Source organism: Sciurus carolinensis, chromosome 8 (assembly GCF_902686445.1).
Source record: "Sciurus carolinensis chromosome 8, mSciCar1.2, whole genome shotgun sequence".
Classification (NCBI taxonomy): Eukaryota; Metazoa; Chordata; class Mammalia; order Rodentia; family Sciuridae; genus Sciurus; species Sciurus carolinensis.
This window is the reverse complement of record NC_062220.1, coordinates 95,544,053-95,569,352: the sequence shown is the minus strand read 5'-3', so window position 1 is coordinate 95,569,352 and position 25,300 is coordinate 95,544,053. Positions and strand designations below refer to the sequence as shown.

Below are 25,300 nucleotides of genomic sequence, written 5' to 3'. Positions count from 1 at the left end.
TGAAATTAAATTTAAAAATTATATTAAATCTAAGGAAGCAAAGAACAGTCCTGGCAATTAAAATAAAAAATTGAATATTTTTTAAAAAAGGTAAGATATTTTAATATATTCCTTATTTCATTCTCAGTTATTACATTTCCCTTACATTACTACTTAGAGATTCCTCACATGGATTTGAAAAATAGTCATCAGAAAATTACTTAATTTTTTATAAGGTTAACTTTTTATTCATTAGCTGGATCAAATTCAGCACTCTGACAACCCCGGATTTGTATGCAGGCAACTGTCTTTTAAATGGAGCTTTATTTCCACAAAAATCAACTAGGAAATGCACTGACAAAAGATGCCTATCTCTGTGGTCCAAAGTTGGCTTCCTATTAATGCCAAATTCATACCACTTTGGAGAAATATTTTTTCCCTGCCAGCCCCTATCTCGTTTTCTGTTACATTATATATGGATCTAGATTCTGGTTTACAAATTGTGGCTACAATAAATAACATCATTTCATAAACACTCTGAGACCTGGAATTCCTTGATGCCAATATATAATATGGTTGCTTTTTAAACACTTGGCTACTTAGGCAAAGGGTAGGAAGACATGCAGAAGAAAGAGAAAAAAAAAAGAACTTTCTGTGTTATGAGTTGGTTTTCCTCTAGCCAAGTACAACATTAGCACCTTCTCTAGAAAGGAAAGTTTCATAAATGTGCTCTGGAGACCTTAGCTCTGAGGAGACCTGGCTCGCCCTGCACATATTTTCAGTGCCTGGACAAACATGCAGCCTTTTTTTTTTTTTTAAAGAAATATAGTAAGTTCTGCCTCCTACAATCTTTAGAGATTTATAAACCTCTGCCCAGATAATTTAAAATTTGAGAGTGGTGCTTCATGCTGTCCTTGGTTCTTTTTGGTTTTGATAACATACAAGATTTTTGAGATTGAGTTCTTAGTGACCCTAAGAAGGCTTATTGTGCTATTGGTTCCTGCACTGTGATGCCCTTTAGCTTCTTAAAAATAGTCCTCAGGTTTTTTAAGGTAGCATTTTAAATGAATGATCAGCATGAAGAGGTCAGATATATAAGTACCACTAACTCCTCTGACCTGTTCTTTATGATACAGACTGTCAGGTTGAAGGTTGAGCTATGTCTGCCAAAGTACAATCGTGGAGCAGGGAGTGACTGGAAGGCAAAGGAAACCATTATGAATATTTTGAGGGGTAGAGGAAAATGAAATTTAAATGAACAGACTGTAGTTATATTAATATCTACAGTTGCCAAACTGGACACAGGCATTGTACATTTCCTGATTTGTACATTCACGAGTGAGTTGGTCTTAAGTTCCCTTGAGCAAGATAATCTTTATATTCTTTTGGATCAGCTCTGACCTTGTTGTCAATATACATTCAGTGAAAGTCCTGGAGCTTCTAAATGTCTGGTTAAAACCACTGACAAAGACAAAAGAAAGAAGTTAGTTTCAAAAGTGACTGGTACCTACTCTAGAATTGTACAGAGGACTTAAGGAATTGAGCACCTTTTCTCTAAAAGGCAGGCACTCAGCCCACTGTGTTATACAAAATACTCATTAGGTAACCTACTTTAGCATTGGTACTATCTGTTAAGGAAGGGGTGATAGAAAATAATATTTTAAGAATGATTTTATGAAAATAAAAGATGGGTTTCACAGGAAAGAAATAGTAGAAATGGTGAATGGAAATGAAATATGTATGTGGGATATAAATATCTCTGAATTAAAGTAGAGACCACAAATTATTTGGTCATCATTGAACAGGGGAGAGTTAATGGTTTGTAGAGAATTTAAGGACCCATTTTAAGAAGTGTATTTTATATCAGAAAACATGTGAGAAGCAATTGAACATTTTGAGAAAGGAAATATTGTTCAAAAGGTATTTGTGAAAGTAAAGGGTAAATTTATGTTCATTAGAAAACTTGAACATAGAGGAAACTGAAGAAGATAGAGTTTTAATCCCCATGAAGTAGGGGATTACCCTGGGACAGTGTTGTGTGTATATACTGAATGTATATTTAGCATGTACTACAAATGTATTCACAGAGATAAAAAGTAGGAAACTGGGAATGATAATCACTATTGATGATGGATACCTAAGAAAGGGTTATAACAGGGAAGGAAAGAGAAAGAAGAATATGGGGTTGCTTTTCACACCACTTAATTTTGAGGCTTTGTCGAAATATATAAATGGAGGTTACCTTTTGTATGACAAATTTAATATATTTAATATAATTTAATAAATTTAATATATTTTGTAGTAAATGATATTTGATCTATCTCTGCTAGACCATAAGGTCCTGAAATTAAAAGCTGTGTGGGTCTTGCTCATCCTTGCATTTCCAGGTCTGTAGGTCTGTGCAGGCCTGGTGCATGACACACACACAATACTTATTATTTGAGTGAATCAATTAACAGATGAGTAAATACCTAATGAATGAAAAGAGGGGATGAGGCCTGGGGTGGAGGAACTTTCACAATAACAGCAATAGGTGCTCAGGTGGAAGACTCTAGGGAAGCTTAGGGAATATCCAGATTTAACAAGTGGAAACAAGAACTGGAGGCTGGAATGAGGAGAGAATTAGTACAGAGAAAACAAGAACTATTGCCAGCAAATGAGTTCTTTGCTTTCCTAATACCAGTGCCAATCATACTGGGATGTTAAAAAGTGAGGGGGTTGGAGGTGGAGAAGTCAAAGAGTTTATACTCTACTTAGAAGGGGCCTAAGTTAAGTATAAAATTGTGAATGCAGTGTGAGGGCATTGTCAGAGAACGATGGCCAAAGGTGGCCTTCACATGGTGGATTTGTTAGATTGGAGCAGATGTGAGGTTTAGTGCCGACGCTTGCCAAGGACAGTAAACATGTTGGGGGTTTATTAGGCATGAGAAGAACTAAAACAGTCTATTCAGGGTCTTAAGTTCTCATGCTTTTCCAGTAGTTTGTTTTATAAAATAATAATTTTTGGAATGTAAAATACTGATATCCCTGTACTTCTTCCCTCTTCACTATCTCCCACCCCGAAGCTCCAGATGCATCCAGAGCAGACGGGTTCCTTATCTTCCCCTCCCACCTTACTTTCCATGGGAGTCTGTGGTCTGGAATTGGCCTGGGGACATTTGCATTTTACTGAGTACAGGAATGGAGATGGGATGCGGATGGGGTGGGACAACAGAAAGGGAGAGATTGGTGTTGACAGAGGGAAGCAGCAAGTGTTTACTTGTCATGGGACCAAGTTATTTAGCTTTTAAGAAAGCAGTCGTTATGTTGATATAATAATGGCCTTTTAGTATGAGTTGTCAACAGACAGCAATAACTTTTAATGAGGTCTCTAAAATAAAACCTTTATGATGCCCATGTGTTTGGATTGCTGTGATCCATTATTCTAACCCCTATTTTATTTCCCTCTTATATTGTGATTTATTATATTGAGGCTTTAGTGATTAATTCTTTAGGGAATATATTTGAGAGCTTAAAAACTAGTATTTTCACTTTTAGCGCTGCTAATTTAAATGATTTCCTGTTTGCTACATTTGGGAGAAATGAGAAGAATTTATTTTAACCATAAGAAATTGAAAGAATAGGGGAAAGAGTTTTTTTATTTAGGAATAGCCAGGAGAATGGCCAGGCACTAAAAATTTGCCAATGTAGTGGTGTTGACAAGCGTGATTTGTGTGAGTCCCTTAAGAACATAACGGGAACATAATAAGAATGTAAAAGTCATGGATCGTGTGGGTGAAGGACTGGTCTGGGAATGGGGGAGGAGTTGCTATTAGTGTTTGTTGAAATTACTGCCTCAGAGAAACACAGGGATCCTTACAATATATGTTCTGAAATTGCTTGCCCATGAAACCTGAAGCTCGGAAGAATAATGCTGAGAAGACCAGACAGAATAGTTCTTTAAAAATGTCTCTTAAAGAAATGTCTAATTTTTGTTGAATTAAAGAAGAGGATAAATGGCATTTTGTAATGATGTCATGAGCAGTCACCGTTGGCTCATTACATTTCTTGCTGTTTTGTTCTATGTGTCTGGTTTCCTTTATTGAGTTCCCGGTGTGCTTCATCAGTTCCCTTCTCTACTTCCCTGCGCTGCTTACCATGAGCAATCAATGGTGTCCCGCTTGGATTTTTCAGATAGCAAGCTTTGTGAACAAGTCAGCCATAGACATCTCAATCCTGCAGCGGTCCTTGGCCATTTTGGAGTCGATGGTGCTCAATAGCCATGACCTCTACCAGAAGGTGGCGCAGGAGATCACTATCGGCCAACTCATTCCTCATCTTCAAGGGTAAGCTTGAAGAAACTTTATATAATGTTTCAATTAATTATACAAGAAAAAAAAAAAGCAGAATCTCGATTTGACCTGTAACCTGTAATATGTACCAAGATCATCCACCATCACGTTGAAACAACACAATTACTACCTCCTACCCACTCTCCATCCCTGTGAGTTTCATGTATTGACACTGTCTGTCCCCAGTGTTTGGAACTTAGGAGACTCTCAGTTTTGGTGAATTTTAGTAGATATTAATAGTTAACCTTTTAATAAGACAAAAATAAGACCCTTTGTTTTCTTCAGTTCTTAGTATTCTTTCCCTAACTATATAAGATAGTATTTTCTGTAATATCATGAATGTTTTCATAATTGATTAGAAATTTTATGTTAGGTATTTTCAACTAGGAATTTTTAGTGGCAGGCTTCTTCCTCAGTTAGATTCAAGGTGACAACAGTGACATTCTTCTTTTGTGTTTTATAGTATAATAAATTTACTTTTTCCTAGAAGTTTGAGCTATAATGTGGCAGTTAGCTTCCCTAGCAACCTACAGTCCTCTGGGAATTTTTCCCTTCTCTCCACCCTGAGGAGACTGATAGGGTTGTCTCTTATGGTACCACCCTAAGAAGGACTCTGTTGTATAATGCTACAAAGTATTTGGGGTTGCTGGTGCAACATATATTATGTTAGCTTATTCTAGAGGGGGAGCTTATTGGAAGGATACATGGGGTACATTGTAGAATCTAGAAATGACTTAAATAACAATGCTTTGGGAAAGAAACTATGGCCTCTGTGGAAACCTCAGCAGCAGACCTTTTCTGTAGCATATTGGCCGGCACCAGCATGACAGGTTCCTGGTGGCTGTATCTCTGGTCTTTCAGGTCACATTTGCCAATTCTCAAGAGGAAATCTGGTTGGCTCATTTGAGTTGGTGGTGCAGGATGGGAGTGAGAGGGAGTATTCAGTGGTTCTCTCAATACACTGAAAATGTTAACTGTTGTGTTTATAATGTAAACTCCCTAAACACATCCTTGCCCTCCACCTTCATTTGGAGATGGGAGGATGACAAGAATTTAAAATTTAAGTCAAAGAAGCTGTGAATTGTGGCCTCAGTGAATGGTACCTTGTTCTCCAGAATGATGATTTTTTTTTTTTTTTTTTTATGTAACCTCTCTAGAAATAAGATGTTTCATGTGTCCCTGAAAGTGAAATGTATTAACTTTACAGTCAGCTTGTTTTCTTACTCTCTGGGGCACATGTGCTCATTCACAATGTACTTTACCCAAGAAGAGAGTTTATTATTTGCTAAGCACTGTGCTGAGGGTTTTACATGCATTATCTCATTTTATCTTCCTCACAGCAACACTGTGAAATATATTGTTCTTACAGATGAGGAAACTGTGCCTTAGGGATACCCACGAGCTTGTCCAAGACCACACAGGCAGCCTGTGGTGCACAGGGCTTTGAATCCCATCCTGCCATAGGCCAGGATGTCTCTCCCTGACCAGCCTGATAGAGGATCCCTAAATGGAGCTTCTAGGCTGCCTTTGTTTCTGCCTTGGGTCCTTTTTATTTACTATTTACCATGAGGCTTACCTTCAGTCTCTGCTTCATTTAGAATTCCTGTTTTTTTTTTCTCAGTGAAAAACAAATTTATGAACATAAATACCCATTCTTCTATTAAAAGTTTCCATTTGGAAATAGATTTTGGAAATATATAATATCATAGCAATGGAGACAAAGTAGCTTCTTTTAAATAAGAATAGGAATGTGGAGGTGTCCATAGCTGTGCCCTGATATATATCATGCATAACAGAAAATTACACACACACACACACACAATGACTATTGTGGCTATAACTACATTCCCTGGGTTCATGCTTTTTTTTTTCTTTCTTCTCTCATAGTGGTGCAAATTGAATCGGGGGCCTCATATGTGCTGGGATAGTACTCTAGCACTGAGCTACATGCCTTTAATCCTATTAAAAGAGAGATGGGAGAGAGCTACCTGGCTGCCTGTGGTTCTGAGTGATCCCCAACAGGGTGCCTATAATAGCAGTTGTGTACCTACCTTGTTTCCAGGCTCATGGTGGTTGAAATACATTCTAAGTGCCGAATGCATTTCTTAGGCCCTGCCTTTCTAACTTCTGGGAAAAGGGTGCATGTATGTGATGCTGAACCTCATCAAGGTCTGCCTCAGGGCTCACCTCTTCTGACTTTCTGTGTTCTATATCTTTACAGAACAGACCAGGAAATCCAAACCTATACCATCGCTGTGATCAATGCACTTTTTCTGAAGGCCCCTGATGAGAGAAGGCAGGTAAGCTGCATCACCTTAGTCTTAGGACTGTGTCCAGGGCTGGGGACGTTTCACGCACTGAATGTCCTCTCCTTCCCATCTGAGGACACCTTGGTCTGTTCTGCTGCTCTCTCTGCGGGTGGCTGTCCAGAACAGCTCTGTCCTGGAGGTGGGGGGAAGATGGAGATGGGCAAGCCCTTGACTGATGAACACTGGAAATGTTGGGACAGGAGACTGGTCCCGTGAAGTCTGATCTGGTGTAAAAGCCCAGAGAGTAGACTAGTATAGCTTTGCCTCTATGGTGCAGGCAGCATTGGGACCCCTGTTATCTTCCATTGTGGCATTAGATGCTCACTGGGGTGAAGAGGTGCTGTCCCCATGTTTTGGATGAGCTGTTGTACCTTGCCCTGGGTTGGGGGACATGGAAAGGTGAGAAGACAGGAGGGAAAAGATGCAGATTACAGCCGTTGGGTGAGATAACTATGTTCATATGTCAGAGGGGAATCTGCTTGGTGATGTCTTCTGTCCATGTGTGGATGTAACTGGGAGGAATGAGCAGTCCTTTTTCCCTCCTCTGTGCAGAAAAGAAGGGCCCCCCTTAAGCGTGCCCATATGAAGTCTATCCTTTGCTCTCTTTGTAGGTCTTTGATTCTCTTCCACTAGGGAAAGGACCATTATAGAGGGGGATGTGGAAGAAGTAGAATTTTGATTTTACTGTATCTTGGAATTTAACTCACTCCTAAAAGTCCATTCATATTTTTTTTTCCTCTCAACATAGCATATAATATATTTCCCAGGTCACAGTTCACTTCCTTTAAAACCTGCATGGAAATATGAGATCTTTTAGCCATTAGAATACCCGATGGGGGACTTCATGACAGTTGTCAAAGAATTATTTTAGAAGAAATTAGGAAGTTAACCTGCTACTACTAAAAGGCTGTGTCAAGAATCTTTTTATTGTGGGCTGGGAATATAGCTCAGTTGGTAGAGTGCTTAAGGCCCTGGGTTCAATCCCCAGCACTGAAAAAAAAAAAAAAAAAAAAAGAAGAATCTTTTTATTTTATTTTTTTCATTTTTAGAGACTTTAAACCTTGGGAGCTAAATGCCAGGGGGTTCTGGTTCATTTTCCACTTAGAATTGTTTGTTCATTCCTCGGGGACCACATTTGCATGGGGGGATGTTACTTTTGCACAGTGGGTGGTGTCACTTTATAGTTTCCTGTGAGTTTGATTTGAATTGACTAGAACCAGGAAGAGGTACCGGGCCTCTGGGAGCCTATACTGGGTTTGTAAGAGTGGTTTTGCAGGTCATGGATGGGCTACTCCTTTGATATTTGCACTTAAGTACTGCGCTTATAGTAGCTCCCAGGCAGCCCAGAAAGTTGGCTAGCAGCTCTCAACTGGCCATTGGAGAAACATGATCCTTCGATCCTTCTACTGGCCCAGTAAAGGATATTTGGCCAAACCACATGCTAAGGGTAGAGTGTGGGGGTGGGGAGGGCTGCATTCTGGTCAGAACTCTTAGGGCTTTCCTTTCCCAAATGTAAAAGAAGAGGTTAGATCAGAGGAAATGAAAGCTCATGCCTGCCCAGGCCTGTGGTTTTACTTGACTCTCTGGACCTAGGCCTGAGTGAGATGCACATACCTGGCTTACTTTTGTATTTTACTCTATACCAAACACTACAGTTAGTTTATTGAATCAAATTCTCATGGCCATGGGCACATAGGGAACCTGGTACCAATCACCAACTGACTTTGGAATATTAATAACAATGGAAACATAATGCAATAGCAAAACAACTTTAGTTTTAGATTTTGTGAAACAAACTTTTTAAAATTATGCAGTATGGATAGATAAGACCAGTCTGATCATGTAATAAAGCACCACTAAGAGTAATCTAATAACCTTAAACCATTTAGGAAAACAATCCAACCTAGAAAGCATATATATAATCCACCAAAAATTTACAAAGTATTATATGACAAATTCAGTCCTTGAAATAAAAATAGCCACAGGTTATTTACTTGCCCGTGGAAAATTGATGTTGACTTTATAAACCATTGAATTTAAGACTGTTGTTTATCAAAACAAAGGAAGTATTATGATTTTTAAATTTAAAACATTTTTGAGCTGTGAGTGCTCTAAAGATGATTGCAAGTTCATAATGAAGAAAAGTTTGCTGTTTTTTTTCCTGAAGGTCACTGGAGGCCTATAAAACAGATTATATTAACAGAAGATTATACTCCTAAAGAATATAAACCAGTAAAATAAAGTTTTATCTGGGCTATTTTGACATGACCATTTTATTGGCATTTGTTCTGAAAAATTAAACTTCTCAAAGAAAAAAATCTGTCAAATAGGAAAATCTGCCAAACTGTGCCATCAATGACAGTATTATCAATAGTCCGCCATGGGCCAAGCATGATGTTCAGCGTTTTATATTTTATTATTTAATTAAATTTAATGCTTATATTAAGAGAAAGCTGTATTATTTTTATTTTACAAATGGGGAAATTGAGATGCAAAGAATGAAAACACTTGACCAGGTCACTGAGCTTATAAGAGCCAGAGTTAGAAGCCCAACCTCCTTGCTTTTACCTGCAGAGTCCCATCAAATGCCAATCAAGCAGGTGCCACCCACAGAATTTCCTTGTATTTGCCACACAAGTACCTCCTAGAAGAGCAGAAGATATGAAGATCATTTTCTTGCTCCAGTTAGATTAAATGTAATCTAAAAACTTGTGTTTTGCATTTACAGAACTCTTTGTTTGTGTGTTTAAAACCTACTTCAGTCTAATACTTTTATTTATTTTAGTTTCTTTTGCTGACTTGGGATTAATCACATTCACTGGACTCCATTATTTGGGTTCCCTTTATTTTTCAAAATGTATGAAGTGAATTTGAAACTCCTCTCCCTCCTGTCTGCTTTGGTGGGCTGGCCTTGGGGTGGTAGCCCTGCTTTCCCATGTCTCTTGGACTAAAGACACTCTCCCTTCCCCTGCACAAACGGTGGGAAGATGTACATTGGATTTTCAGGGAAAGGGGTTGCTAGTAGGTGAGCAAATTCCTTACAATGACTTACTTTTGCTCAAATTATTACTTTAATAGCAAATGTGTTGATGAGATTGTTTCCAAAAATTTTTACAGTTATTGGTGATTTTGATAAGCCTTATTTGAAACAAATCTTTTTAGTTAATGGACTTGGTAGAAAAATCAGAAAAGACGGACTCTAAAGAAGTTTGAAAGACTCCCATAATTCCATTCTCAGAAAAAGAACCACCACAGTTACTCACGAGTCTTGTGATTTTCAAGGCTCATGGGGCTGCTTCCTGCTTTTTGCCATGCAAATATTCTCCTACATGTATCATTTTTTCATGAACAGCAAGCATACTATGTGCACTGTTTTTAAGAAAAATACCTACTTAAAGCACTAAAAAAATATTTTGCAGGCATCTTTCAATGTTGGTATATATATCCATATTTAGTATATATCTATGATTTTAGACTTTTTTAGTGCTATAAAACATTCCCTGTGGATTCTCATGTTTACACAATTCCCTAATATTAGACAAAAATTTCCATGATGTGGACAAAAATATATTTTTTCCTCTCTGATCCAGTTTCTGTTCCCTAGGAGGGTAACATAAAATATTCATTTGTTCTTTTATCAAACATTTATTGTCTGCTCGGTGCTAGACATCGTGCCTTGAGCTTGGAATACAAAGCCTAATGTATTCTCTGTTCCCACGAGAAGCCCATAGTGTTATGCAGAAGATAAATATTGTAAACAGACAATTAATGATTGCTTTAGTAGATATTATAAATATATAATCCCTTCTAACCTACTTTAATATTTTGTAAACAGGCCAAAATAGGCATAGAGAAGAATATTTATTCTTTTCTCTTTCTGTTCCTGTGACTGTTGGGCAGTACTTTTACTTTTAAAGGAAATTTATAAAATTTATAAAAGAAAATGTTGAGAGACATAGGATTCTTTGGGACCTTTTGTTTGTCATCTGGTTCAAGAAAACAAAACCAAAGCAGATAAAGCAAGACAAACCCACAGGCCTCCCTGTTTAGATGGGGAGGAGAGAGCTGCTTTCCCTGAGTGTGAAAAGACAGGTTCCTTTTGGGTTGCCCTTTAACATGTTTCCGAATGTGTCCTTGCTCTTGCTTTTGTGTTTCCAAGAGTGGGGGAGAGACCTAGTGCTGGGTTTAGTCTTCCATGCCATCTGCCCTTTGGAATCACCTGACGATATTTACTGGCTTCTCATTGCGGTGGGTCAGCAGGGGCATTGCATTAAAGCTGCCAACCTCTAACAGAGTGCTCTGAATTTCCATCCCTTCTTCTTTCCTGCTTGCTTTCCTTTCTGTGGTGGCGATGACGCCGTTAGGTTGATGTAGAGAGCAATGTTGACATCCTTGATTGTCCTCTGACTGTAAGTCACCCATGTTCCCTCTGTGAGCCTGAATAAGTAGGCCCCGCTCTGCCATTCTGCTCCTGTCCACCCTGCCTGTGTCCCCTCTTAGCTCCTTCCCCATGCTCTTGGTTCTCCTAGCTTTCTGCACATTTATTTCAACCTTGGTAGAATTTATGGTTGTTTTGTTTGAATCGTAGCTTAGTTTCTTCTCTGCTTAGTAAGAGTAGCAACACCAAAATATACTCCCCACCAAAACCCAACATCCCGGTGTCTTCCTGAATATGAGCAGTATTTTGACTTTTTGAAAGTACACCAAGGCTGTGCTTGACTCTTTAATTTTCCCTTAGTATCTACTCGTCAATATTTATAAAGAGAGTCTGTGAATCCACTCCCAAGTTCTCTACGCCATTCAGGAAATGCCAGACTACTAGGCACAACCTGCAGGAATGAGCCCTAGCAGTGTGGAAGCCGAGTGTGAACTCTAGAGCTCGACATTTGCCCAGGTGTTGAACATCTGCTAAAACCCTACTGGGCTCACTTGCAGAGCCTACTTTGCAGTCTGTGCTATGTGCTTCTCCCTCTTTGGTCTTGCACAGATTAAGATGAACTGGCTGTTAGAAGACTTAGCTCTTTAACGTGATGGTTCTTTCATATTGGACAATATTGCAGTAGGCATGCATTGCCTTGCAGAAGCTTTCAGCACACAGTCTAATAAAAGATGATGAGCCTCTCTAATGGAGAACCCTTGCTTTCATTTGGAATGTTTGATTTTTATTCGGCACTCACCTTTTTCTGCAAGGAACAATTTTCTAAAGGAAAAAAATAGATAAATAAGCGTACAGGTGCCAAATTTTCCTTCCTTGTTTTTAGACCTGGCTTTTATAATCTCAATGGAATATGCAAAAAATAATGTGAATATGACTGCCTGTTGAAGTTCACTGTTTCCTAAGAAATACTGCTGATATACAGTTATGAAGCACACCCCAGGATAAAGTCATTTTTTTGGCCATGCTGAAATGTGTCTTTCTAACCTAAGCCTTTGTGTGGGCGTCTTTTTTCTTCCACAGGAGATGGCGAATATTTTGGCTCAGAAGCAGCTGCGCTCCATCATTCTAACAGTGAGTACCTCGGGGCTCTGACTGCATTGCTGGGAGGAGCAGCCTGGTGCACTTCCACGTCTCTTCTTTTGGCCTTAGTTGTGGTTGCTCTGTGACTTGGAATAGTGGTTAAGAAGCAGGGACTGTAAAGGAGGGGAACGCATGTGTTTGAAACTGGAGTAATTAAGGCTTTCCCACAGGAATTGCCTCCTGTGATTGGCGGGAGGAGTTTTGCCCTGCTCTAGGAAGCAAAGGGGCCTGAGGAGCTGGACCTGCCTCTTTCTGTGGCAAGTTTAGTACAGACACTGTGACTTTGGCTTTGCAGTCAAGAACAGAGGGAGCTTCCTTGGTTTCAAAAAAACCACTAAAATGAGCTAGTACTTTTTAAATGAAGAAGCTGTCTGGAAACATCCCAGGCCCTGAGAGAGAAGCCTTGAAATTTTGGCCATCATTTCCCTGGCCTCCATTCAGGAGGGAGGAAGGAAAGAAGTACATGGGAACCACTCATCCACTGCAGTGCAAAACTGACCTTGTACCTCAGGGAGAAAGAAACCCTCAAAGTAGCACTGTGAATGTTTATAATTAAACCAAATGGCAGGGTTTCTTGAGGCCTTACCAGCTACTTGAGAGAAACAGGTTTGCTGCTTACAAAGAAAAAAAAAAAAATCTGATAATGTGATTTCACTTCAGCAAGCTTAAAATTTACCCCCCACCCCCACATACACAAGCAAAGTGTTTTATTATGGCTCAGTTATGGTGAAGCCAACAGGCCTAGAGGTCAATGCCAGTGAAAAGAAGAACTTGCTACTTATAATTTCCAAAAGGAGGGACCTGCCACACCACAAGGGGACCAGGGAAGCCAGGTTGGTCAGGAGGCAGAGGGGGAGCCAAAGGAAAGTGTAACCAAAAACCTTTACTGTGACTTTCTAGGAAAGTAGTACATGAGGCCAGACAAAGTAGCTAAGCAGGTTTAGGATTGGTCGGTTTGGATAATTTCAGTGTACCTTAGGGATTATGAACTGTCTCTAGTTGTCTGGGACATGTCCCTTGGTGATGAGGACAGAGGGATGGTGGCATGAGCTCCAACTGGTTTGCATATGAAAGAAGTCATTTGTTATCTCTAGAAATTGGCAAGGTCTCAGAGGGGCAGTCTTTCCAGAGTCAGTTAGGAAATACATGGCTCAGACACACATTCTCTCTCTCTCACTCGCTCTCACTCTCTCTCTCTCTCTCTCTCTCTCTCTCTCTTCTCCCTTTCTTGCCTCCCTTTCTCTTCTTGAAAACCTTTTTTTCAGACAAAGAAACTAAATATTCTAGAACTCAAGGCCAATGGTAAGGACCACAGTTGGTGATCCAGTTTGATTTTAATCTTCCTGGTTATCAAGGATGAAGTGTGATTTTTGTTGTCTGATAATAAAAGGTGTTTGAGCTCTGCAAGGATGGCAAATTGCCCCCCAACCAGAACTGAAGTCTGAAATGTGTCTTAGTAGAGCATCCTCGTAGATTCTACATCTAATTATGGATTTGTAGAAAGTACAGAAAGATTCAAAGTAGGTCATTCTTTATCTTGACCCTTAAAAACATGGAAGCTGCAGTCAATATTAAGGTGTCGTTCAGAGACGGTGTTTGTGCAAGGAGAGGGGTCCAGGTGGGAGAAGAAGGATTGGAAATGATGGATAAAGAACGACTTAGCTTGTTCTTCTTTCTGCCTTGGTGTGGCACTTGAGGTTGAAATCTCCAGAGAAATGAGTGTGTGGAATGACAATAGCCACCTTGTCTCAAAGATCAGTTGACTTCAATGTCACTTCTTTTATGAAATGTTGATGGCTGGAAGTTCAAGGGTGGTAGTCTCTGGCAGTAAATTGAAGTGCAGAGATCTGGGGGCTTTTAATAAAATGGATACCCATACACGTGGGGCACTAAAGTTGTACAAGTTACCCTTCCCTTTTGGAGAATGAAGGACATGGGGTATGACTTCCCCCCACCTCCCATCCTCCAGCTTCTTCCCCTCCCATAATTTTGGTTTGGCCACTTCAAATTACATCCTCCTCGTTCTCCTCCTCCTCCTTTCTTTTATTCTTCTCCCTCTCCTTCATCTGCAGCAGGCTGCATCAATATCATGTTCACAGCCCATGTGGAGATGTGGTGTGTGCCAGGTCAGGAGGTACCCAAGTAGCACCCTAAGAACCTAGACTTCCTCCAGTCCTGGCTGAAAGATAATTTTTTTTCCACGTTGGGCAGCTCTGGTATTCACCGATGGATCATTTAGAAGTGAGTTTTCAGCCGTCTGCTGGTAGCAGCCGGGGATGCCAAAAGAAAGCCTTCTTGCAGATAGCAGAACCTGGCTGACTCTAGCACATCTGAAATCGTGAATTGGAATAGTGTTTCACTACAGTGACTGGTCATTTGGCATTTTCAAATTATAACCAAGGTCTCTCTGAAGAGGATACACGTTAGACCTGGGTGTTGTATGAGCTGTGGTGAAGCAAATCCCCACGCTTCCAACTTGCTGTCACCCTTCTGATGTTTGTTCTGCTTTTAGTTTTGTTTCTATGGAGAAAGGCCATTTTACTATTCATTTCATTATTTAAAAAAAAAATTTGTTGTTGTTGTAGATGGGCACAATACCTTTATTTTATTTATTTATTTATTTTTATGTGGTACTAAGAATTGAACCCAGTGCTTCACAGGTGCTAGGCAAACACTCTACCACTGAACTACAACCCCAGCCCACTTTTGATTTAATTATTTACTAGCAGTTGCTAAAAAAAAAAAAAAAAAAAAAAAAATGTAGCTGCATTTGCTGACTGCACAAGGATGGAGGTGGGGCTTGTGGAATTCCCATAGTGAGTTCACAGCAAATCCTATGAATATTTTGCTGTTGTGTGTTGCTTCTAAAACTTAGAAGTGGGATAATCTGGGAGAGGCCATCCTGGGGTGAGATGACCATGGGTTTTATAATAGGTGGGTGCCACTGGTCCCTTGTAGCATACAAGGAATGCATCTGCCATAGACGCCCAGAAGTGTCCTCCAGACACTCATCTCAGGCACATCAATTCTTGAAGTACCTTTCCCCCTTCATCCAGGAGCTCCTGCACACAGTAGGTCTTTTTCTGGATTCTGGCCTCAAGATCAGCAACCTTACTGGGCCCTGAGATGTCAAGGAAAGCTCAGAGATCATGCGCACCCTGAATTTTCTTCTGAGAGGCGGTTCCACAGTCTCCATCCCTTGTGCCTCCAAATAAACACTGTTGAGGTTCTACTTAGTGTAATAACAAGGGTTAACTTTTACTGTTTGCTTGTTCTATCTTTATTTCTTAATTTTTAAAAGTCTCATCTGTGAACCATTTCTCTAGCACGTCATCCGAGCGCAGCGGGCCATTAACAATGAGATGGCGCATCAGCTCTATGTTCTCCAAGTGCTCACCTTCAACCTCCTGGAAGATAGGATGATGACCAAGATGGACCCCCAGGACCAGGTGGGTGCTCAGCAGACAGCACTGAGAGCACATGAGGAGGAGGAGCTGTCACCAAAAGTCTTCTCTGGAGCTACTGTGAAACCAGGAGTTTTAGATGATCACATGATTGATTTATTACCATCTCAAACTTGGTGGCATGACTTTAAAATTTAGGTAAACCTGGGATCAGAGAATAAAATAAATGGATTCTTCCATTAGTCCCTGAACACATCCATGTTCTTCCTCTTTCAGATAAGAGAGCAAGCTTGTGGCCACAGACCTTGACTCTTGGCCACAGTACCTGAGATAGTGATAGCTTTGGGGTCAAGTTCCCAGATGACAAGGGCCAAGGAGAGCTCTGTGTGGTACTGATTCTGCAGGTTGAAAGTAATTTCCTTTCTCCAATGATCAGTGCCAATGGTGGATCCTGTGTTAAATAAACCTTATTTGCGGACTGGCAGTTTTGTTAATTGGCTATTTGCTACAACTCCATGCTAAGTCTTTGGTTGTGTCCATAAAAGATTCTGTCTCCATCCAGAAGCTTTTGGGGAACTTTGCTTTGTGAGGGTAGAGTGAGAGGAAACAGCTGGGAAGCCTTCCCCTGACGTAGCACATTTTCAACTTAAGCAGTGCTGCAGCTTTGGAAAGGAAAACACTCATTATTGGCACGTGAGGGCCTGATCTGTTGCAGATGTGGACTGCATGTGCGGAGTGTGTGGCTGCTGCAACACTTCATTCATGGCACCAGGCCATGCGATTAAGAATGATGGAGAGACTGAGAGAGGCCAGTGACCATGCTGCACATTTTTGGCAAGGCCAAGTGTAATCATCCCAGGGAGATGAGACTGTCATCTTACTGCTCCGAGTGATGGAGAGCAGTGCGTCCTAAAATGGAGCAATGCTCCTTGTTTCCAAACTCTTTATTTATGACAGTGTTTTTATTATGGTAAAAATACTTAACCTAAAATTTATCATCTAATCCATTTTTAAGTGTACAGTTCACTAGCGTGAAGCTCATTCCCGCTGTTGTGAAACATCACCAGGATCCGCCTCCAGAACTCTTCCCATCTTGTCCAACTGAATTTTTGTGCCCATTAAACAATAGCTGCCCTCTTGCCCCCTCCTCTCAGCCCCTGGTAACCCCATGCTACTTTCTGTTTCTATGAGTTTGACAACTTTAAGAAGCTCGTAGAATTGAAATTAGACAATATTTATCATTTTGTGTCTTATTTCATTCAGCCAAATATCTTTTGGTTCATCCACATTGTCACCTGTGTCAGAATCTTGTCCCTTTCTGTGACTGAATACTATCCCACCACTGTCTATCTCTTCCACATGTGGTTTATCCATTTATCTGTGGCGGGACACTGGGGTGGTTTCTTCCTTTTGGCTCTTTTGCTTTAATGACATGTTAGCTTCCGTAAATTCATTCTGTAGTGGTCCCTTGTAACCCGAATACTGTCCATGAACCTGTGTGCCTCTTTAACAGCACAGTGCTTCCAGGTTCTCCAACTTTACCTCTTTCAGTCACAACCCTTCCATCACATTGGGGCTCTCATGGAGGACAGCCCTGGGCAACTGATATTAGCCCTCCAAATGAGTTGGCTTCAAGAATAGTTGTGGAATACAGTCAAGGCTAACCAGCTGGGAGAGTGGCAGGAGGAAGAGAAGTCGGCAAAGCCCTAGCTTAGAACATTGGTTGTCTTTTATCTGTTTTTATTTTGCCTGAATGCAGTGATTCATTTAGACTCTGGGGAAAGAGGGAGCCGATGTCACATCACACAATGAAAGCAGCTTTCCCTCCCTCCCTTTTCTTCCCCCTCCTTATCTCCTTTAGGCTCAAAGAGACATCATATTTGAACTTCGAAGAATTGCTTTTGATGCCGAGTCTGAGCCTAACAACAGCAGCGGCAGCATGGAGAAGCGCAAGTCCATGTACACTCGGGATTATAAAAAACTTGGCTTCATTGTAAGTAAGCCGTCTCCAGTAAGCTCTCTCCTTCCAGCCTCCCCGTGGCTGACCTCAGCCGCATCAGGCGTGTGGTCCTCTTGTACTTTACAGAATAGTTTCCACATTTCCAGATGTTTAGCTGGTTTAAACAGGATCACATGAAAGTCTTCTGGCTGCAGTGAAATGGAATAACTTGCACAAGTGTGACTAATACTGCATTTGTTTATTCAGTTCTGATTATGTGTAACCAGGAGTAGTTAGCCTGGATTGTTTCTCATCTCCCTTAAATCTGCTTCACAAGATGCTTGAGGGTCTGTTTAAATTCAATGCTGGATGCTGGCAATGATGGGATGGGCCTTATCATTGGGTCAGTGATTATATTATTTATATACACTGACTTTATATCAAAATCAAGTTCAAAATTTCCTGAAATTTAATGATGATAAGATTTATACAGTTGATATCTTCCTAAAAGGTTTATCTTGCTACAAATGCTAATAGTAGACTCCTAGATTTTCTCAGTTTGCAAATTAGAACACAACTTGTTCTGAGTGTAGCCTGTTGTTTTATCCTCTTACACGCTGTGCTTACCCTATCATCATTAGTTTCAGGATGCACTTCAGGTAATCTTGAAATTTATAGGTGTCAATTTGGGTTTTTATTTTAAGTTGCATAAAAAATGACATGAATGAGATTTTGGCTTCAGTGATTAGAAATTGCTAGGCATTTTAAAAAATTTCAAATACTCTTTCTTGGACAAAATTATAAATTATTTATATATGCATGTACACATACACAGACCCACATGTTAATATATGCTAATATGTACACTATGTGTAGGTATGGATTTTATATGTTAATGTTTACATTTAATTTGACAAAAGTGGTCTGGTACTTTTTATGTTACCTAGGAGGACGTGTATTCTATAGGAACTTTCTCTGAAATTCACAATGTTTTTGAATATTCTTAGAAATTTTTCATTATAAATGCTTCCATATCAGTTAATAGGTGTTTTTCATTGTCAAGAGGTTTATGTTTTTTTAATTTGAATATGCTGCAGTTTATTTAAGTTCTTTTACTGATTCAGTGTTTGAAAATTACCAATAACTTCCACTAAGTCTCTAATTAACATTTTTGCAGCCCAATATGTATTCACATTCATGACCACCTTATTAGGATAAATTTGTGGAGCTATAATATCTGTGGTATAGATTTTCGAGACTTTTGATATTGCCTTATTGCTCTCCATTAACTTCCAGTAATTTACACTTTAACTAAAGTAGTGGATCACACTGACCATATATATTTTTTTTAATCCCTGTTTGATAGTGTCTCTTAAACTTAAAAAAAAATCTAAGTTACCATTTTTTTATAATGTTAGTCTCAACTCGTCTTTTCTACTAAGAATACTGGGTGGCAATGTATTCAGCTTTGCAACTTGCTTTAAAAAGGTATTCTGACAGCGTTTTTTACACCATGATATCCTGTATTTTGACCTTGACATTCAACTTTTGATCTCTTAGTTGAATTGAATTTTAAAACTTTCTGCAGAAAGTGTCATGACTGATGGACCAGGTGAGAATTTCCTATACCTGGTATGTGTTGATGATCAGGTCCTGTTCTTACTCATTTAGAGTAAGAAGAGCACTTTCCCAGAGATATACCCAGGGAAGGTGGACAGCATTTGCCTTCTGCCTCCCTTCCCATTCTTTCTAATTTCACTTTTGTGTGCTGAGCAAGACATATTCATATCACTTGAGAGATTTGGCAAAATCCCTCAGCCTCTCTTACCCTCAAGTCATATCAGACTTCCCAAGATGAGATTAAGGCATGTGTATTTCAAACATGCTCTGGATTGATTCTGCTACCCAGTCCTGGCCCAGGACGCTTGTGTTGCTGCAATTTTATCATCCTTCTGCTACTGCCTAGATTTCTTTTGAATTATGTGAAAAATGCAGATGCTGAGCTCTTTCTATGAATTACCTCCAGGCAGGCACTGCCTTGTATCTCTGTGCCAGGTCTTGGTGGCTTTTGGTAGCAGAGTGCACAGTGTGAAGGGGCAAAGGAGAGGGAGAGCTTGGGGAATCCATGGGTCCCTCTGAAGGTTATACAGAGTGTATGTGTGTGTGTGTGTTGGTGGGGGGAGGTTCTGTTCTTATACAAAATCTCCAGCTTATTCCATGAGCCAACATTAATTTTTCTCAACGTAGCTCCATCTGTCTTAACATTATTGCTAATTCCTTCCACACTTCTACCTTGGGTTTATCTCAGTCTTCGTTTTTCTGTGTCTGTTGAGTGCTCTACTTAATGAAGCATTCCCGCCCCCCCACCCAAAGTCAATTTGTTGTGATTTTAAGACTTCAGAATTGATGAGTCCCCTTCCCAAGGACCTGAAAAATTATTTTTATAAAAAACAAAGACCTCAAACAGAGAATAACAATAAGAGACTATTGGTTTCCTTTATTTTTTCTGTGGTTTCTTCTTAGTTTTCAATTTTAGATCTTCCCTTACAGCTTCTTCCAGGCCATGGTCTTGCATCAGAGAGTCTAGAAGTTGGAAAGACTGTTGAGTAATGATTTCTGTGCTGGAAGTGAGCCAGCCACTCTGACAAGCTGGTATTTTCACTTTTGAATAACCATCCAGGCAGAAGTAGAAGAGCCTCTGTCCAGGGACTCCCGTGCTCATTGTGCCACCTAGAGGCCATTTTGCAGAAACACTGCAAGCTGACCGCAGAATCTCTAAGTGGTGATAGCACCTGTATAGAATTATCTCTGTGCTTCCAAAAGAAAGATAATCTTCCCTTAATCTCCTCACTGAACTTGAAGGAGAAATGTGAGGTATGGATAATCTTTTGAATCTCTTTGGAGAAAAATTCAGTTTATAAGATGAACTGAATTTCTCATGTCACTTCTTCCAAGTTAGGCAACGGCCAGGAAGTGTTAAATGACAAGTCTTTAGAGTCCTTGGGGTCTAGATTTTAATTTTAATTTTAATTCTCCTACTTCTGAACCACTGGTCATTTAACCTGGGTGGCATCAGTTTCCTCAGTTGTGAAGCTGGGCAGTGACTTTTCTATTTCAAGGTTGCTGGAGGGCCCTGCCAGGCCATCATCTGGTGACTATTATGGCTCCTGAAACCCAGGTATAGTTAGCCAATGATATTTTCATTCCTTCCGTTTGGGGAGTTCCCATTATGGTAGTCAAAGGCATGTTTTTGAGTTTTCCAAAGTAGAAGGGGCTGTTATTCCAACAAGGCAGAAAGAACAGTTTGTTAAAGGATAATGAACCTCCAAGAAGGCAGATAGGCCTCTCATTCCTTCTCAGCACAGTATCACAACCGAACAGCTTTTTGATAAAATAACTCAAAATCTCAATCTGAAGTAATTAAATGTTTGTATGATTCATCAAAACACAGAAAAGCGCCTCTTTTTAAAACTGCTTAATAAAGCTGCTTGGTAGGTCCCTGTGGGAGGCGGGGCAGGGTTGTGTGGGAGGAGGCTCTTAGTGGAATGTCTAAGGAAGGGCACTCCTGTCCCTCAAGATGATGGAAGGAAGGGATTTTAGAATGACATGCTGTGTACAATCTATACCCTGCTGATTGTAATGATCAAGAACTGTGAAAACAGTTTTCCAACTGTGTGATTCTTGTGTTCCTGGCCAGTTCCCCTGCTGAATTTGTCTCTGCCTCTTTGAGAATTTTACTTCTTCTACTTTATCATATAAGTTCTAAAATGGAGTTTTCAGCTTATTTTCCTTCTGAACCACATCATATGTTAAAATGGACAAGAAGTGTATATATATATATATATATATATATATATATATATATATTTTTTTTTTTTTTTTTTTTTTTCCCCCCCTCGTTCTCTCTTTCCTCCATTTCCCTTAACTTATTTTTTCTTTCTTTGTGTCAGGAATTAAACCCAAGGGCACTTAACCACTGAGCCACATTCCCAGCTCTTTTTACTTTTTATTTTGAGACAGGGTCTTGCTATTTCTTAGAGACTCCCTAGGTTTCTGAGACTGACTTTGAACTTGTGATCCTCCCGCCTTAGCCTCCTGAGCTGCTAGGATTACAGGTCTGTACCACTGCTTCCAACCCTTTCATTTAACTTGACTGAGGACAAAATAAACTCTCTCTCTCTCTCTCTTTTTTTTTTTTTTTTTAAAGAATCTTTTATAAACATATGATGTGCTTTAAACTAAGAAGTTGTATACACATTTTCCTTAATTTGTTCAGGTTCATCTTTAAGAAAAAAACTAAGATGTAAAGGTAGAAAAGGTAATGGGTAATGAGAAAAATGTTATTTCAGAATTAAGATTCATGTTCTAATTTAATTTTTTAATTAAAAACTTTTTATTTCTTCTAGTCATATATGACAGTAGAATGCATTTAGGCATTTTGATAAATCTTTCATAAATGGAGTATAATTTCTCATTTTTCTGATTGTACATATTATAGGATCATATCAGTCAGGCAGTCATACATGTACATGAGGTAATGATGTCTGTTTCACTCTACTATCATTCCTCGCCCCATACCCCTTCCCCTCCCTTCACTCCCCTCTACCTAATCTAAAATATCTCTATTCTTTCCTATCCCCCACACCCCTTATTGTGAATTAGCATCTGCATGTCAAAGAAAACATTCAGCCTTTGGTTTTTTGGGTTTGGCTTATTTCATTTAGCATGATATTCTCTAACTCCATCTATTTACCAGCAAATGCCATAATTCATTCTTCTTTAAAGCTGAGTAATATTTCATTGTATGTGGTATATATATATACCACATTTTCTTTATTCATTCATCTGTTGAAGGACTGGTCCCATAGTTTAGCTATTGTGAGTTGAGCTGCTATTAACATTGATGTGGCTGCATCACTATAGTATGCTGATTTTAAGTCCTCTGAGGAGAAACTGCGGAGTGGAATAGCTGGGTCAAATGGTGGTTCCATTCCAGGTTTTCTGAGGAATCTCCATATTGCTTTCCATAATGATTGCACCAATTTGCATTTCCACCAACAATGTGTGAATGTACCTTTTCCCCCACATCCTCACCAACATTTATTGTTGCTTGTACTCTTGATAATTGCCATTGTGAGTGTAGTGAGATGAAATCAGAGTAGTTTTGATTTGCATTTCTCTAATTGTTAGAGATATTGAACATTTTTTCATATATTTGTTGATTGGTTGTATATCTTCTTCTGTGAAGTGTCTGTTCAGTTCCTTAGCCCATTTATTGACTGGGTTATTTGTTTTTCTGGTGTTAAGGTTTTTGAGTTCTTTATATATCCTGGAATTTAGTGCTGTATTTGAGGTGCATGTATGTAGTAAAGGTTTTCTCCCAATTTGTAGGCTCTCTCTTCACATTATTGATTTTTTTTTGTTTTTTTTTTTTTTGTTTTTTTTTGTTTTTTTTTTGCTGAAAAGAAGCTTTTTAGTTTGAGTCCATCCCATTTATTGATTCTCAATTTAACTTCTTGCATTTTAGGAGTCTTGTTAAAGAAGTCAGATCCTAGGCCAACATGGTGAAGATTTGTCCTATTTTTTCTTCTAGTAGTTGCAGGGTCTCTGTTCTAGTGCCTAAGTCCTTGATCCACAGTGAATTGAGTTTCATGCAGGGTGAGAGATAAGGGTTTAATTTCATTTTGTTACATGTGACTTTCCATTTTTCCCAGTACTGCTTGTTGAATAGGCTATCTTTTCTCTAGTGAATGTTTTTGGTGCCTTTGTCTACTATGAGATACCTGTATTTATATGTTTTTTTCTCTGTGCCTTTTATTTTGTACAGTTAGTCTATGTGTCTGTTTTGGTGGCAGTTCCATGCTGTTTTTATTACTATAGCTCTGTAGTATACTTTGAGGTCTGGTATACTCCTGCTTTACTCTTCTGCTAAACATTGCTTTGACTGTTCTGGGTCTCTTATTTTTCCAAATGAATTTCATGATTGCTTTTTCTAGTTCTATTAAGAATGTCATTGGGATTTTAATAGGAATTGCATTAAATTTGTTTAACCCTTTTGGTGCTATGGCCATTTTGACAATATTAATTCTGTCTACCCAGGAGCATGGGAAGTCTTTTCATCTCTAAGATCTTCTTTAATTTCTTTCTTTAGTGTTCCATAGTTTTCATTGTAGAGGTCTTTCATCTCTTTTATTAGATTGAGTCCCAAGTATTTTTTTTTTTTGAGGCTACTGTGAATGGGGTAGTTTTCTTAATTTCTCTTTCAATGGGTTCATTACTGATATATAGGAATGCACTTGATTTGCACAGGATATTGATTTTATATCCTGCTACTTTGCTGAATTCATTTATTAGTTCTAGAAGGTTTTTGGTGGAATTTTTGGATCTTCTAAACATAGAATCATGTCATTGGCAAATAGTGATAGTTTGAGTTCTTCTTTACCTATTTGTATACCTTTAATTTCTTTCTTCTGTCTAATTGCTCTGCCTAGAGTTTCAAGAACAATGTTGAATAGAAGTGGTAAAAGAGGGCATCATTGTCTTGTTCCTGTTTTTAGAGGGAATGATTTCAATTTTTCTCTTTTAGCATTATGTTGGCCTTGAATTTAGCATATATGGCTTTCATAATGTTGAGATCTGTTCCTACTATCTCTAGTTTTTCAAGTGTTTTGAACATGAAAGGGTGCTATATTTTGTCAAATGCTGTTTCTGTGTCTATTGAGATGATCATATGATTCTTCTTTTTAAGTCTATTGATATGATGAATTGTGTTTATTGATTTCCATATGTTGAACCAACCCTGCATCCCTGGGATGAACCCCACTTGATCGTAGTGCACTATCTTTAATATGTTATTATATGTGATTTGCGAGAATTTTTTTGAGAATTTTTGCATCTATGTTCATCAGGGATATTAGTCTGAAGACTTCTTTTCTTGATGTTTCTTTGTCTGATTTTGGTAGCAGGTTGATATTAGCCTCATAGAATGAGCCAATTGGTTGACTTTTGATGGTGTTTTCTATTTCATTATTTGAAATTGTCCTGTTTAAATCATGTATGACCTCCTGATTCAGTTTAGGTAGGTCATAAATCTCTAGAAATTTGTTGATGTCTTCAATATTTTCTATTTTATTAGAGTATAAGTTTTCAAAAGTTTCTAATTATCTTCTGTATTTCAGTTGTGTTCATTGTGATATTTTCTTTTTCATCATGTATTTCAGTAATTTGGGTTTTCTCTCTCTTTCTCTTTGTTAGTGGGGGGGTTATCAATTTTATCGATTTTTTTCAAAGAACCAATTTTTCGTTTTGTCAATTTTTTCAGTTTTTTTCTTTTGTTTCGATTTCATTGATTTCAACTCTGATTTTAATTATTTTCTATCTTCTACTGTTTTTGGTGTTGTTTTATTCTTCTTTTTCTAGAGCTTTCATATGTAATGTTTGGTCATTTATTTGTTGACTTTCTATTCTTTTAATAAATGAGCTCAATGCAATAAACTTTCCTCTTAGTACTGCCTTCATAGTGTCCCAGAGAGTTTTGGTATATTGTATCAGCATTTCATTTACCTCTAAGTATTTTTTTTATTTCATCCTTGATTTCTTCTACTCTCCATTCATAATTCAATTTTGTATTATTTAGTTTTCATGTGTTAGAATAGCTCCTATGTTTTTCTTTTATCGTTGATTTCTAATTTCAGTCCATTATGATCTGATAGGAAGCAGGGTATTATCTCCATTTTTTTGTATTTACTAAGAGTTGCTTTGTGGCATAAGATATGGTCTATTTTAGAGAAGGATCCATGTGCTGCTGCGAAAAAAGTGTA

General features: G+C 38.8%; 1 protein-coding gene across 5 annotated transcripts in view; it reads left to right on the top strand.

The window, feature by feature from the left end:
- Elmo1 (engulfment and cell motility 1) overlaps positions 1–25,300 on the top strand; it is a 565,472-nt gene that overhangs the window by 202,691 nt on the left and 337,481 nt on the right. For 4 of the 5 annotated variants that reach the window (XM_047560130.1, XM_047560131.1, XM_047560133.1 and 1 more), the window contains exons 9-14: positions 4,153–4,304; positions 6,532–6,610; positions 10,984–11,028; positions 12,078–12,128; positions 15,464–15,586; positions 17,403–17,534. In XM_047560130.1, coding sequence (XP_047416086.1) covers positions 4,153–4,304; positions 6,532–6,610; positions 10,984–11,028; positions 12,078–12,128; positions 15,464–15,586; positions 17,403–17,534 — 582 coding nt within the window. The remainder of the gene's footprint in view (positions 1–4,152; positions 4,305–6,531; positions 6,611–10,983; positions 11,029–12,077; positions 12,129–15,463; positions 15,587–17,402; positions 17,535–25,300) is intronic. The other variant, XM_047560134.1, reaches the window with a different exon arrangement.